Source organism: Rhinatrema bivittatum, chromosome 3 (genome assembly GCF_901001135.1).
Source record: "Rhinatrema bivittatum chromosome 3, aRhiBiv1.1, whole genome shotgun sequence".
NCBI classification, from domain to species: Eukaryota; Metazoa; Chordata; class Amphibia; order Gymnophiona; family Rhinatrematidae; genus Rhinatrema; species Rhinatrema bivittatum.
The window spans coordinates 76,761,862-76,776,401 of NC_042617.1; the positions used below are offsets into that span (position 1 = coordinate 76,761,862).

The window sequence follows — 14,540 nt, forward strand, 5'->3', positions numbered from 1 at the left end:
CTGAATAAATTATATTTTAAAATCTTTTTCTGAATCGAAGTGTTCTGATTTGCCCTGTCCCTGTGTACACAAAATTATGTACAATACTGTGTACAATTCTGGTCGCCGCATCTTAAAAAAGATATAGTTGCGATGGAGAAGGTACAGAGGAGGATGACCAAAATGAGAATGGAAAAGCTCCCCTATGAGGAAAGACTAAAGAGGTTAGGACTTTTCAGCTTGGAGAAGACGGCTGAGGGGGGATATGATAGAGGTGTTTAAAATCATGAGAGGTCTAGAGCAGGTAGATGTGAATCGGTTATTTACCCTTTCAGATAATAGAAAGACTAGGGGGCACTCCATTAAGATAGCATGTAGCGCATTTAAAACTAATCGGAGAAAGTTCTTTTTCACTCAACGCACAATTAAACTCTGGAATTTGTTGCCAGAGGATGTGGCTATTGCAGTTAGTGTAGCTGTGTTTAAAAAAGGATTGGATAAGTTCTTGGAGGAGAAGTCCATTACCTGTTACTAATTGTTGACTTAGAAACTAGCCACTGCTATTACTTGCAACAGTACATGGATAAACTTAGTTTTTGGGTACTTGCCAAGTTCTTATGGCCTGGATTGGCCACTGTTGGAAACAGGATGCTGGGCTTGATGGACCCTTGGTCTGACCCAGTATGGCATGTTCTTAATCTTGTGGTGAAATTTCCTTTTTTCTATAACTAATTTTCAGTTATGACATTCAAATGTTATGTTTTTCTTTTTAGGACACTTGTATAAGGTAAATGTGCCTGTGATGGTGACACAAGCTCCAGGCGGTCCAAGAATTCTGCAACAAACATTCCCTCAGATATTTCAGCCATTTAGTCAGTCAGCACAGACTTCTGTCGCACAGATGAAGGCATCATCTCGTGTTACAGAACAAAATGTACAGCAGCAGGAATCCCTATCCTCAAGATCTAGCATAGCACAAGAGACAGTGGAAAGGAGAAACTTGGATGATTTTGCTAGTGATGCACTTAAACAACAGTCTTCTGGTGTCCAGCAACAAATTAGTATGAACATGATGCAGAATCATCAAAGAAGTGTTCTAGAAGAATACCAGTATAAGACTCTCCATACTATGCTGTTTGTTCCACCACAGTCTGAGGTGGCATTGGATAATAAAAATGAACCCAACACTTCTCAAGTACAGCTGCCTAATGAAGTTGGAAATTCATTGCAGCAACAAGTGCCCGATAACATTGTTGAGCTTTTTTCACTGGATGATGGTCCAAGTTCAGATGAGAATGTCCTTGGAAGGGAACAGAGTACCACAACTACTTCTGAAGGGGTATGTATGTGTTTTGTTCTCTGTTTGCTTATGCTGATGTTATATAGAGTGTATATAAAGCTATTAGTGAATAATTATTTTTTTGGGGGGGGGTAAGGAAGGAGTATTCATTTATAAAGTAATATTCTTTAAAAGGAAATTGTTTATATAGAATGGACATTAACTGTGGTACTCAGAAGAAATCCTAGCATAAAACATTCTTTAGATGGCATGCAAAGTAGATACTTTTTGTATTTTTATTTTTTTTATGAGATTAAATTTTGTAACGTCTCATGTGCTTTTTAGGGGTGAGGTAATATTTTGAAGATTAATTGTAATGGAATTTAAAAAGCAGGCACTCTTACCGCATCCAGGACAACGATTCACAGATTTCTGGTTTGTTAATGTACATTTGAGTTAACTGTTTGCAGGTCAAGCCTACGGGTTTGAAGTCCGAGGAATACTTACTTTTGATAATGAACCATACATTTTGATGTGAATTTAGAACATGAATAACACTAGATATTAATTTAGAAGACAGATTGATACCCATTGAAAGAAATGGAGTTCAGTTCTTGTTCACATCAGTGACTAAAATCTTAGTAGGTAGGATCCGACCAAATTATCTTTTGACTGGATGTGTTGAACATTGGGGGAGGGGCGCACAGTCAGCTAGTACATCAGATGATTCTGTTTTGCAGTCTTTAATGTTGCATATGTATGGACATATTAAATATCAAACAGCCCAAGTTTCAATTACTCTTTTGCATTTTTACCTTTGAATCACACCTGTAAGTTACCATTTTAATGGGCAATGTCTGTTTTCTCACATTCAGAGGCTTTCTCAGAAATTGTCAGCATTTTTCCACTGCTTATTTTTCTTAGAATGAATTATAGAAAATATAAAAATTAGTCTTATCTGCAGTATTTTCAACCCAGTTACCTTAAGCTTTTAATCATGGTCCCCCTTCTGTCTGCTACATCTACATCAAAGCAAGGGCTCCCTGCCAGCTATCAGAATGTTTCTCCGAAACCATGGGGAATGGGAAGCTGTGTGGTCTGTGAATGATATATGTTGCTTACAGTCACTCATGTAATGCCCAGTTGGGCTTTGGCCAGAAAATCTATGCATTAATGCACGGTGCACTCTGTGACTGTGCTTATTGGGCTGCTACTTTGACTTCTCTGGTGGCTGTTGTTTCCTGTAAGGTTGATAGTTCCATTATTCTGTTAATTCTAATATGTGGGCTACCATAACACAGCAGCACAGGATACTCATGTTTGAGTTTGATGTTTAGGGCCTGCAGGGCTTGGAGGTGCCAAAGAGGTTGCCTGTTTCAGGAAGGAAGACAGCTGCTTATGTTACAACGAATTCTATCAGCAATGGAGCATGCTGAGGAATAATCTTGGAAGAGACTATCGTCCAGTCATTGGGACCAGGAAACGAGTGCATGAGCTGCCCAAGCATACTTATGAGAGAGACTAATTAAAACAATTCTGTTCTAGATTTGATGTGGGGAGTACGTTGTTTATTTGTTAATTAGTACATTTAGTACATGAGCCTAAAATGCTATCATGTTTTCTTGGACTTGGCATAAAGTCAGAAAAACCGGTTAAGTAATTTTCAGAATGTGTCTTTATACTAATAGTTTAAATCGAAAGGACAGAAAAGGAAATAACTTGAAGACATTTGTTAAAATCTCATTTAAACCTTTTTCTACCTACCTTTCCCCAGGAGTCTAATGTAAACCTGCCAAAAACTGTTCCAAGTAATATAGAGATCATCCAGATAGATGGAACGGGTAACACTTCTTCTGATGAAGAAATAGTAGCTGTAAGAGATGTGGAAGAGAATGAATTTCTTGGCATTATAGACACTGAAGATCTGAAAGCCCTTGAAGAAGACAGTGGCTCAGATGAAGATTCAACTAGTAATAGCAGTGATGATGAGGGTGACCAGATAGATGCCATTGAGGAGGTAACGTTTTGTGCTTTTTTTTTTCATTATCAAATTATTTAAACTCACAATTATAGATGTTCATTTACATAAAATGGAAGCATTTTTATAAAGCAAACATTATGCTGAAACCCCTGACCCCCACCCACACCCACCCTTTCCCCCCCCACCCAACTGACCCTTCCTCGCTCCCCTGTCTCTTCCTCGCTCCCCTGTCTCCATCCTCCACTGTAATCCAAGCTAAAATATTCAACCTATGTTAAATGCTAAATAAGTAACCTTCCATAACCGCTATAACCACTGTAAATAAGCTACTTTATATATCCGTCATTATATTCTATACCTCCTTCGTTAACCATTGTAATTAAGCTACAACATGTAACCCGTGCTAATCAGTTACTCTTGTAAATACTATTACGTTCCTCTACCTTCTCAGCTGCTATCCTTCCACCTTTACCTTCTCCCGCTCTCTCCCCACCCCTTTTTCCCTCCTGCTCCATCACCCACTCCCCGTTTTTTGTAATTTTCCTCCTTTCTCAAGTTTATTGTAAACCGGCGTGATGTGCTCGCACGAACACCGGTATATTAAAAGCTGTTAAATAAATAAATAAATTATGCTATTTTAAATAATATGCTAACATGAAGGATATTAAATATTGAGTATATTGTCATCCCTGAGAATTCTAGTATGAAGGGTTTGGTCATGTTAACCTGGACTGCAAATGCAAATTAGTAGAACAATGGGAGAAGGACGAAAGATCAGGGACAGAGCCCCAGAATGTCAATGACATGTGGGAACACGCTTGGGATTTCAAGTTGTCAAAGCTGCAATTTTGCGTGTGCGCTGCGTGCATGACTTATGGATTTTATAATCCAGGTGGAACTGGAAGGAGCCTTTATCTAGGCTTTGGTAGATTCTGGCTGTAGCAAAATGCTCATTCGCCAGGGCATATTATGTCAAGGACACATTAAGTATAAGAAAATAGAGACATCGAAATGTATACATGGGGGATGAACAGAAATGTTTAACTTCCCATGTCCTCTTGATGGCCGCTGCAGGACAAGCTGTGTTAGAAGTGGCTGTCCTCCCTGAGCTTCTGAACCTAGTAGTCTTGAGTCGAAATTCTCCCCATTTTGCAGACAATTCATGAATGTTGGGGACAGTACAGCTGAAGGGGGGGGGGGGGGAGCACTTGAGACAGAGCCAGGGTTTGCTCCAGGCATGTCTGGACGTTAGATCAGACAAGGCCAAGCAGAGGGGGGAGGGTATGTGATGGAGTGTACCGACAACTCACTCATGCTACCTTAAAGAGCCCGGTTCAGGTTTCTAACCCAATCTTCCTTAAGACAGAATGCTGCAAGGGATTCTGGAGGAAAGGAGCTTCCCTTCAACCTACCTTAAGAACTCAGGCCTAGAAAGCTGGAGGGGGCCCCTGGTAGCTGGTAGGAACTCCTGGTATATCCGTACAGAGTATGCGCCTGACTCAAGGTGAGCCACTATTTTTTTTTTATGTAGGTGTGAAGCAATGTAAATAAATACTTGCACCAGAACTGGGATAGTCAAGTCTCATTGTGTTCCTGGGCTATTCCTGAGGCTGCAGCAGGCCCAAAAAAGTTACAGGGAGTTCTTGACAAGGAGGAAGTTAGAGAATGTCCTTGGCTTCATCAGAGGAGTTTCAACTTGAAGTTTGGACTTGGAGAGATTTAGGTTTAGTTTGAGTCTGTGTTTATTAAGATATAGGACCACTGTTGAAAGAGAGTCATTGAGATTAGTAATGGCTGTAGTTTGGTCAGTCCTTGTTTTGACACAATGCTAGATGTCATCAGCAAACAGTGAGATTCGATGTTGAAAAATTGTATAAGATCGCAGCTTGAGTGGATATAAATGTTGAAGACAACTTGGGAAAGCACCAAACCCTGGGCACTCCACAGGTAAGATCTGTAGCTGTGGATGATTTGTTGGCCCATGAGACTGACTATGATCAGTTGCTCAAGAATGATTTGAACCATTTGAGAGCATATTCCCTGATACTGATATCTCTGGATGTGTGTTCTGGATCTGAAAGACGCATCCGCCCATATACCCATCCATCCCGCCTACTGGCATTATCTATGCTTTGTGGTGAAATCCTCTCACTACTGGTACCAGGTGCATCCCTTTGGTTTTTAATAGGCACCCTTGTCATAAGAAATAAGATATGCCATACTGGGTCAGAACAAGGGTCCATCAAGCCCAGTATCCTGTGTCTAGCAGTGGCTAATCCAAGTAAAAGTACCTGGCAAGTACCCAAACATTAAATAAACCCATGCTACTAGTCCTGGCAACAATTAGTGTCTATTCCCTATTGATTAATAGCAGTTTATGGACTTCTCCTCCAGGACTTATCCAACCCTTTTTTAAACCCAGCTACACTAACTGCCTTAACCACATCTCTGGCAAGGAATTCCAGAACTTAATTGTGCTTTGAGTGAAAAAGAATTTTCTCTGATTTGTTTTAAATGTGCTACTTGCTTTTCCTGGAGCCCCCCCCTAGTCCTTGAATTATCTGAAAGGGTAAATGACCCTTTCACATTTATGTGCTCAAGGCCTTTCATGATTTTGTAGACCTCTATCATAGTCCCCTTCAGCTGTCTCTTCTCCAAGATGAACAGCCCTAACCTCTTTAGCCTTTCCTCATAGGGGAGCCATTCCATGCCCTTTATCATTTTGGTCACCCTTCTGTGTACTTTCTCCAGTACAACTGTATCTTTTTTGAGATGTGGCAACCAGAATTGTACACAGTACTCAAGGTGCGGTATAACTATTGAGCAATACAGAGGAATTATTACATTTTCTGTTTTATTTACCATTTCTTTCCTGATAATTCTTAACATTCTGTTTGCTTTTTTGACCACCACAGCACACTGAGCTAGCGATTTCAATGAAATATCAACTATGACACCCAGATCACCTCACTCGTCGTACCTCTTTCCAGGTCATTTATAAACATATTAAAAAGCACCGGTCCTAATTCAGATCCCGAAGCACTTCACTATTTAATTTTTTCCACTGTGAAAACAGATCATTTAATCCTACTCTCTGTTTTCTGACTTTTAACAAGTTTGTGATCCACAAAAGGAGATCGCCTCCTTTCACATGACTTTTTAGTTTACTTAGAAGCCTCTCATGAGGGACTTTGTCAAAAGACTTCTGAATATCCAAATACACATCAACCAGTTCACATTTATCCACATTCTTATTCACCCCTTCAAAAAAAAAATGTAGCAGATTTGTGAGGCAAGGCTTCCTTTGAGTAAATCCATGCTAGTTGTGTCCCATTAACTCATGTCTATCTATATGTTCTGTGATTGTATTCTTTATAATAGTTTCTGCAATTTTTCTTAGCACTGAAGTCAGGCTCACTGGTCTATAATTTCCCGGATCATCTCTGGTGCCCTTTTTATGTGTTTGGGTTACATTGGCCACATTCCAGTCTTTAGGGTACAATGGATGATTTTAATGATAGGTTACAAATTACTAGTAATAGGTCTGAAATTCCATTTTTCAGTTCTTTCAGAACCCTGGGATGTATACCATGCGGTCCCAGTGATTTGCTACTCATCAGTTTGTCAATCTGGCCTAATACATCTTTCCAGGTTCACCATGATTTGGGTCAGTTCATCTGAATCATCACTCTTGAAAACTCCTCCAGAACAGTTATCTCTCCAACATCCTCCTCAGTAAACACCGAAGCAAAGAATTCATTTAGTCTCTCTGTGAAGGCCTTATCTTCCCTAAGTGCCATTTTAATCCCTTGATCATCTGTCCCATATTTAAACATGTTTTTATTATGAGTTTTTGTCTCTACAGCTACTTCTTTTCAAATTCTTTTATCCTGTTTATCAATGTTTTACATTTAACTTGCCAATGCTTATGTTTTTAACTTTTTTCTTTATATGGATCCTTCTTCCAGTTTTTGAAGGAAGATCTTTTGGCTAAAATAGCCTCTTTCACCTCACTTTTTAACCACATTGTCAATCTTTTGGCCTTCCTTCCACCTTTCTTAATGCATGGAATACATCTGACTGTGTTACTAAGATGGTATTTTTAACAATGTCCACACCTATTGTATACTCATAACCTTTGTAGCTGCACTTTTCAGTTTTTTTTCTATTTTTCTCATTTTATCAAAAGTTTCCTTTTGAAAATTTAGTGCTAGAGCCATGGATTTACTTGTTGTCCCCCATCCAGTAACTAATTCAAATTTGATCGTTATGATCCCTATTGCCAAGCAGCCCCACCACTGTTACACCTCTCACCAAATCCTGTGCTCCACTAAGAGTTAGAGCTAAAATTGCTCCCTTTCTCGTCAGTTTCTGAACCAATTGCTCTATAAATAGATCATTTATTTCATCCAGAAACTTTATCTCTCTAGCATGTCCTGATGTTACATTTACCCAGTCAATATCGGGGTAATTGAAATCTTCCATTATTACTGTACTACTAATTTGGTTATCTTCCCTAATTTCTCTTAGCATTTCATCATTTTGCCCAGGTGCTATAGTCTTACTTGGTACACCTGGGATTTCTTTCCATAAAAGTTTATTATGCATTTAGTCTCTTGCAGGATCCTTATCCTGTTGGACTCTGTCATTCTGGACATAAAGTGCCCCCCCCCCCCCCCCCCCCCAAGTTGCTCCTCCCTATCATTGTGATATAACTTGTCCCTTGGTTTGGTATTATCCCATCGGTTATCCTCCTTCCACCATGTCTCTGAGATGCCAATTAAGTCTATCTCATCATTCACTACTATTACTATACCATTATACTATCAAAAATTGATTATTGTAATTCACTTCTCTTCGGCCTCCCAATCTCATACTTCAAACCCCTCCAATTGTTACAAAACTCTGCAGCTAGAGTCCTTACAAATACGAATAAAAGAGATCACATTACCCCCATTCTCAAACTCCTCCATTGGCTTCCAATTAAGCAAAGGATTCTTTTTAAAGTGCTCACAGTAATTCATAAATCAATTCACAATATAGCCCCACTTCACTTAAGCACCCAACTTCGTCTTCACTCTTCATCTAGACCCATCAGAGGAGCATATAAAGGCACTCTCCATGTTCCTTCAACAAAATCTTCGCTTCAGAAACGTAACATATCTTCTGCTGGCCCCATTCAATGGAACGCGCTCCCGCCAGACATCCGTCTAGAGATCTGCCACTCTACATTCAAAAAGAAACTTAAACTTGGCTCTTTAACAAGCTTTTACAGAACCATAAACACTTCCACTTCAGCCAGTAAGAGTCTTGCTGCAGGTCTCATGTAACTATTCTGATGTGCTTTTTTGTTTTTGTTTATACTGTTAAATGAGTCGTTTGAGCCTATATGCTTATATTACAATGTTAATTTTGAATCTAGTTACCCTTTTCCAAGTTCCATAACCTTGTTCTTTGTAATGCCTCTTGGCAAAAATTTATGTTTCTGTTTCAATGTAAACCGATGTGATCTGTATTCCATACAGGAACACCGGTATATAAAAATCTATAAATAAATAAATAAATATACACTCTAACTCTCCCATCTTACTTCTTAGACTTCTGGCATTGGCATACAGACATTTCAAAGTGTGTTTTTTGTTTTTATTAACAGCCTGCTTTTCAGTTAACAAGAATAATTTGGAATCTTTTAACTCAGGTCATTCTTTACTTATAGGCACATGGATTACTTTTACTTTATTGGAACCTCTCTGATGGGATGCCCTAACTCTCCTGCTTCATTAGTATCCTTCAAAGATACCTCCCTCCAATCCATGCACAGCTGAGCGACTGTCTGCTTTCCCCTTTTTTCTAGTTTAAAAGCTGCTCTATCTCCTTTTTAAAGGTTAGCACCAGCAGCCTGGTTCCACACTGGTTAAGGTGGAACCCATCCTTTTGAAAAAGACTCCTATACTAAAATGCCTAGCTGTAGTATCAGCACATTTCCTTCATCAGGACATCTGTGTTTTCCCTTTCCTGGACAACTGACTATTGATGGCTATTTCCCAGGAAAGGGTGACCTCTCTGTAGAAAGCAATTCAACTCCTGCAGTCACTATGGTTCCTAGTAAATATCAAGATATCTAATATGATCTGTCTCAGAAAATCAAGTTCATGGGGGCATGGATAGACTCCTTTTAGGAGAGAGGGTTTCTTCCAGGAGATCAGCCAGACATACTCATATTCCTAGCTTGTCACTTGGTGAACACAGAACAGACAATAGCCAGGGAATTGATTGTTGTTCAGGGCCACATGTTACATGTGGTTGCTTTAACTCGCCTCTACATATGAGCCCTACAATGGGGTCTCCTCTCTCATTAGGACCAGTTGATCCAACCTTTGACAACTCTGATAAATGTCTTACAAAAAATGAAGAGAGCTCCACTGGTGGTTAGAGCCATAGATCTTATGGGAGGGAACCCTCCTCCATTGTCTTCCCCAACAGGTGACACTAGTGACAGACATGTCCACCAAGAAATGGAGAACACTCATGAATCCCTTCTGAGCTTAAGGAACTTGGTTGCCAACTATTCCAAATCAAACTATTGGAACTTTGAGCAATCGGACATGTCTTGAATGCCTTCTTGCATTTCCTTAAACGGAAGAGAAATCTCATCCAAAACCAATCACCAAGTCTTGTTTTATATTAAAAGCAAGGGGGCACATTGTCTTGGACTCTCTGCCAGGAGGCAGTGAGGATATGGGAATGGATGTGCAGCCAGCAATCTGTTCTGCAAGCAGCCTACCTTCTAGGGATTTCCAAACATTGATAGGTCACCTCAGTCAGGTGTTTTGTCCTTATGAATGGTCCCTACATCAATCAGTAGCTGACAGGCTGTTCAGTCTTTGGGGGCATCCATCCGTTGATTACTTCTCCTGGGAGGAAAACAGAAAGTTGGAAAGAAACATAGAAATGATGGAAGAAAAGGACCAATGGTCCATCCAGTCTGCCCAGCAAGCTCATGGAAGTTCTGCTGCCCCATACAAGTCACCCCCATACTTATTAGTTTCCCAGACTGTCAAAGTCAGGGCCCTTGTTGCCTGCTGTTTGAGTCCAATTCCCCATTACCTTCTGCCATAGTAGCAGAGAGCAAGGTTAGAATTGCATCAAGAGTTTCAGGCTTATTGGTTAAGGGTAGTAACAGCCACATCAGCAAGTTTACCCCTATGTTTGTTTTCCCAGACTGCCAGATTCAATATCCTTGTTGCTTGCTGTCTGACTCTAATTCCCCTTTTCTTCTTTTCCCCCTGCCGTTGAAGCAGAGAGCAGTGATGGTGTTGCATCAACGTATGAAGACTTATTGGTTAAGGGTAGTAACCACCACACTAGCAAGTCAGCCCCATGCACTCATTTCTTCATTTCTAACCTCTAGCCTTTAGGGATCTACAATGTTTTTTCCATGCCCCTTTGAAATCTTTCACTGTTTTGTCTTCACCACCTCCTCTGGAAGGGCATTCCAGGCATCCATTTACCCTCTCCATGAACAAATATTTCCTGGCGTTGGTTCTGAGTCTTCCTCCCTAGAGTTTCATTTTGTGACCCCTAGTTCTACTGATTTCTTTCCCACAGAAAAGGTTTGTTTGTGCATCATTAAAACCTTTCAGGTATCTGAAGGTCTGTATCATATCTCCCCTGCACCTCTTCTTCTCCAGGGTATACATATTTATGTTCTTCAGCCTCTCCTCATAAGTCATTTGATGGAGACTACCCACCATTTTGGTCCCCCCTTCTCTGGACAGCCTCCATCCTCTCTGTCCCTTTTGAGATATGGTCTCCAGAACTGAACACAGTACTCCAGGTAAGGCCTCACTAAGGACCTTTATAGGGAGATTATCACCTCCCTTTTTGTTTGTTTACTAGTTATTCTTCTATGCAGCCCAGCATTCTTCTGGCTTTAGCTATCACCTTTTCACATTGCTTTACTGTCTTCAGATTGTTAGACACTATCATCCCAAGGTTCCTCTCTTGTTCCATGCACAAAATCCCTTCACCCCCCAACACATATAGCTCTTTTGGATTACAGCACCCCAGATGCATGACTCTGCACTTCTTGGTATTGAAACCCAGCGGACATATCTTTGACCACTGTTCAAGCTTCCTTAAATCCCATCTCATTCTCTCTACTCCCTCTGGCGTGTCCACTCTGTTGCAGATCTTAGTATCATCTGCAAATAGACAAACTTTAACTTCTTATTCCTTCTGCAATGTCACTCACAAAGATATTGAACAGAATTGGTCCCAACACTGATCCCTATGGCACTCCGCTTAACACCATTCTGTCTTCAGAGTAGGTTCCATTTATCATTACACGCTGTCTTCTGTCCGTCAACGAGTTTGTAATCCGTGGCACCACCTTAGCGCTCTCTCCCAAACTTCTCATTTTATTCACAAGCCTCCTATACGGGACTGTATCAAAAGCTTTGCTGAAATGCAAGAAGATCACATCAAGCACTCTTCCTCGATCCAGTTCTTTAGTTACCCAATCAAAAAAATCAGATTTGTCTGGCAGGACCTTCCCCTAGTGAATCCATGTTGTCTCGGGTCCAGCAATCCTCCTGACTGTAGATAATTCACTATCGTTTTCTTCAACAGAGCCTCCATTAATGTTCCCACCAGATAGGTGAGGCTGTTGGAGGAGGAGTTAGCAATCTGTTATGAATCTGATGCTGGATGTCCTTGACCAGATCTTTCCAATTCTTCCAATTAAGTTCACTTCACTATAAATGGATGCACCATCCTCTTTTTTCTTTTTTTGGGATGGCCCATAATGCTTCTTCTTTACCCCATATTCCATGCAGTTCAGTTGCTTGTATATTGTTTTTTACATAAAGAACTACTCCTCCCCCTTTTCTGTCCTCTATGTCCTTCCTTAACAAGTTGTAGCCCAATCATGAGAATCCCTGAACTAAACAATTGCTAGAAGTACAGGCCTTCTCTTTTTTTTTTTTTTTTAATTTAAATCTATGCCTCAGACAAGCAGTACCCTTTTAGGTTTAGTTAATAATTTGCTCCCTCCTAAAAACCAGGCACACAATCTTACAATTATGCACCACTTCTATAACAACCACCAATATATAACTACAATCAGAAACAAAAATTCACTTAGTGAGTTCTGGAAACGCTAGTGACCCAGGATTATCTGCAGTCCAGAGACCCTGCTCCTTCCCTGCTCCCGAGTCCCAAGACTTTGCTTCTCCGCACAGAGCCTTATGGCCAGGTAACACCCCACCCCACTCCAATCAATTGCTAGAAATACAGGCCTTCTTTTTTCTTTTTTTTTTTTTTTTTTAAATGTGTGCCCCAGACGAGCAGGCACCCTTTTAGGTTTAGTTAATAATTTTCCCCCTCCTAAAAAACCAGGCACATAAGATTTTTTTCCATTATTCCAAGCAAACTCAGATCCCCTCAGGACCCTTTTCTTCTCACTTGGAATGTAGATCTCATTATGCTTTCCACAGATTCCACTGTTAGCGAGTACACTGCAAAAAGTGCTCAAGGACCAGGCCTACCTGATGCTTATTACACCAGTATGGCCCAGATGACTGTGGTTCTTGTACATAGTACAGCTGTCCATCAGCCCCTGAATCCCTCTAGGGCCGACCTGTTGACTCAAGAAGAGGGTCATCTGATTCATCCAAACCTCCTCTTTCTCAATATGACAACCTGGATGTTGAGCATTTGCTGATTGCATCACTTTTCTTACCCAAGGAAATGAAGACATACTGGTATCTGCCAGAAAACCCTCAGCCATAAGGGCTTACAGATTTAAATGGAAATGATTCATGTCCTGGTGTCGTCAAAGCTTCTTGGATCTGTTCACATGCGAACTGAGAGCTGCTTCTGTTTTTCCTCTTCATGACCTAGTACTTTGTCTGTCAAGATGCACTCAATGCCATAGCAGTCTACCATGTTCAAGTAGAAGGAAAGCCAATTTTTACTCATCCTTTAGTGTCAAAATTTATGAAAGGCCTATGATATACCACACCTGTGGCCAAATCTCCTGTTCCATGGGATCTTAATGTAATTCTGGCACACTTTATGAAGCTACTCTTCAAGCCATTGGAGTCAGCTTCTTTGAAGTTTGTCACATGGGATGTATTATTCCTTGTTGCAATCACATCAGCCAGAAATGTCAGTGAGTTTCAGGTGCTAGCACATTGCTCTCCATATATGCATTTCTTCACCCCAAGTTTCTACCAAAAGTGGTGTCAGCCATCATATTGTCAACATTCTTTCCAAGGCCACACGAAAATGAAGGATTGGAGAGAGGCCATCATACATTAGACTGTAAAAGAGTCTTGGCTTGCTATCGAAGGAACTCAGCACGCATTGTCAGGCCTCACAACTGTTCATCCATTATGATCCTGTTTGGGCATAGCAGTTGCCAATTGGCTAGCAGATTGTATCATGAATTATATGCTGGCTGGCCTCCAAATAACAGTGTTGGTTGAGGCTCATTAAGAGCCTAGCCATGGCTGTTTCATTCGCTTATCTATGAGCCATGCCTAATGAAAATATCTGCAAAGCTGCAACTTGGTTGTCACTGTACACCTTCTTGTCTCATTACTGTCTGAACAATCTGTCAAGAACTGTCAGTAAATTTGGACAATTAGATTTGTCTGTTCACCCAATAGTCTACCTCCCACAGTGGAGTCTTAGTTGCCTTTTCAGTAAGTGCTCTGTTGCAGCCCTCAGCTTGGGACTCCCCACATCTCATAGCTGATTCAGTTCTGCTTGTCGATTGAGAAAGCAAGTTCGCTTACCGTAAAAAGTGTTTTCCATAGACAGCAGGATGAATTAACCTTGCTAAATTACTCGCCCATCTCCCTGGAAAGTCAACTACCTAGATAGATTTCGCTCTGAAATTGACTGTGGGGCTCCCGAAGCAACACCCACATGGGAACCCCCACCCCAGCGACACATCCCCTCTAAAGCCCTACTAGCTATCCCGAACTCCATAGCCAAAGCTATTGCAGATCTCAATTGTTTTCTCGCCCATGGGTCCATCCCAGACCCACTCAAGCATGCGGTAGTCAAACCTCTTCTAAAGAAACCCTCCTTAGACCCGAAAGACCCTGCCAATTTTCGCCCAATATCCAACCTCCCATTTATTGCCAAGCTAATGGAAAGAGTCGTTAATTCACAACTCATGGACTTCCTCGAAAGTCATGCGATCCTCCATATCTCACAATTCGGCTTCCGAAAACACTTTAACACTGAATCGCTACTCCTCTCCCTATCTGACCACCTCCTCAGAGGCAT

At 40.9% G+C, this 14,540-nt stretch overlaps 1 protein-coding gene across 3 annotated transcripts in view; it reads left to right on the top strand.

The window, feature by feature from the left end:
• GTF2A1L (general transcription factor IIA subunit 1 like) overlaps positions 1-14,540 on the top strand; it is a 140,694-nt gene that overhangs the window by 93,996 nt on the left and 32,158 nt on the right. For all 3 annotated transcript variants that reach the window (XM_029593397.1, XM_029593395.1, XM_029593396.1), the window contains 2 exons: positions 753-1,318; positions 3,033-3,275. In XM_029593397.1, coding sequence (XP_029449257.1) covers positions 753-1,318; positions 3,033-3,275 — 809 coding nt within the window. The remainder of the gene's footprint in view (positions 1-752; positions 1,319-3,032; positions 3,276-14,540) is intronic.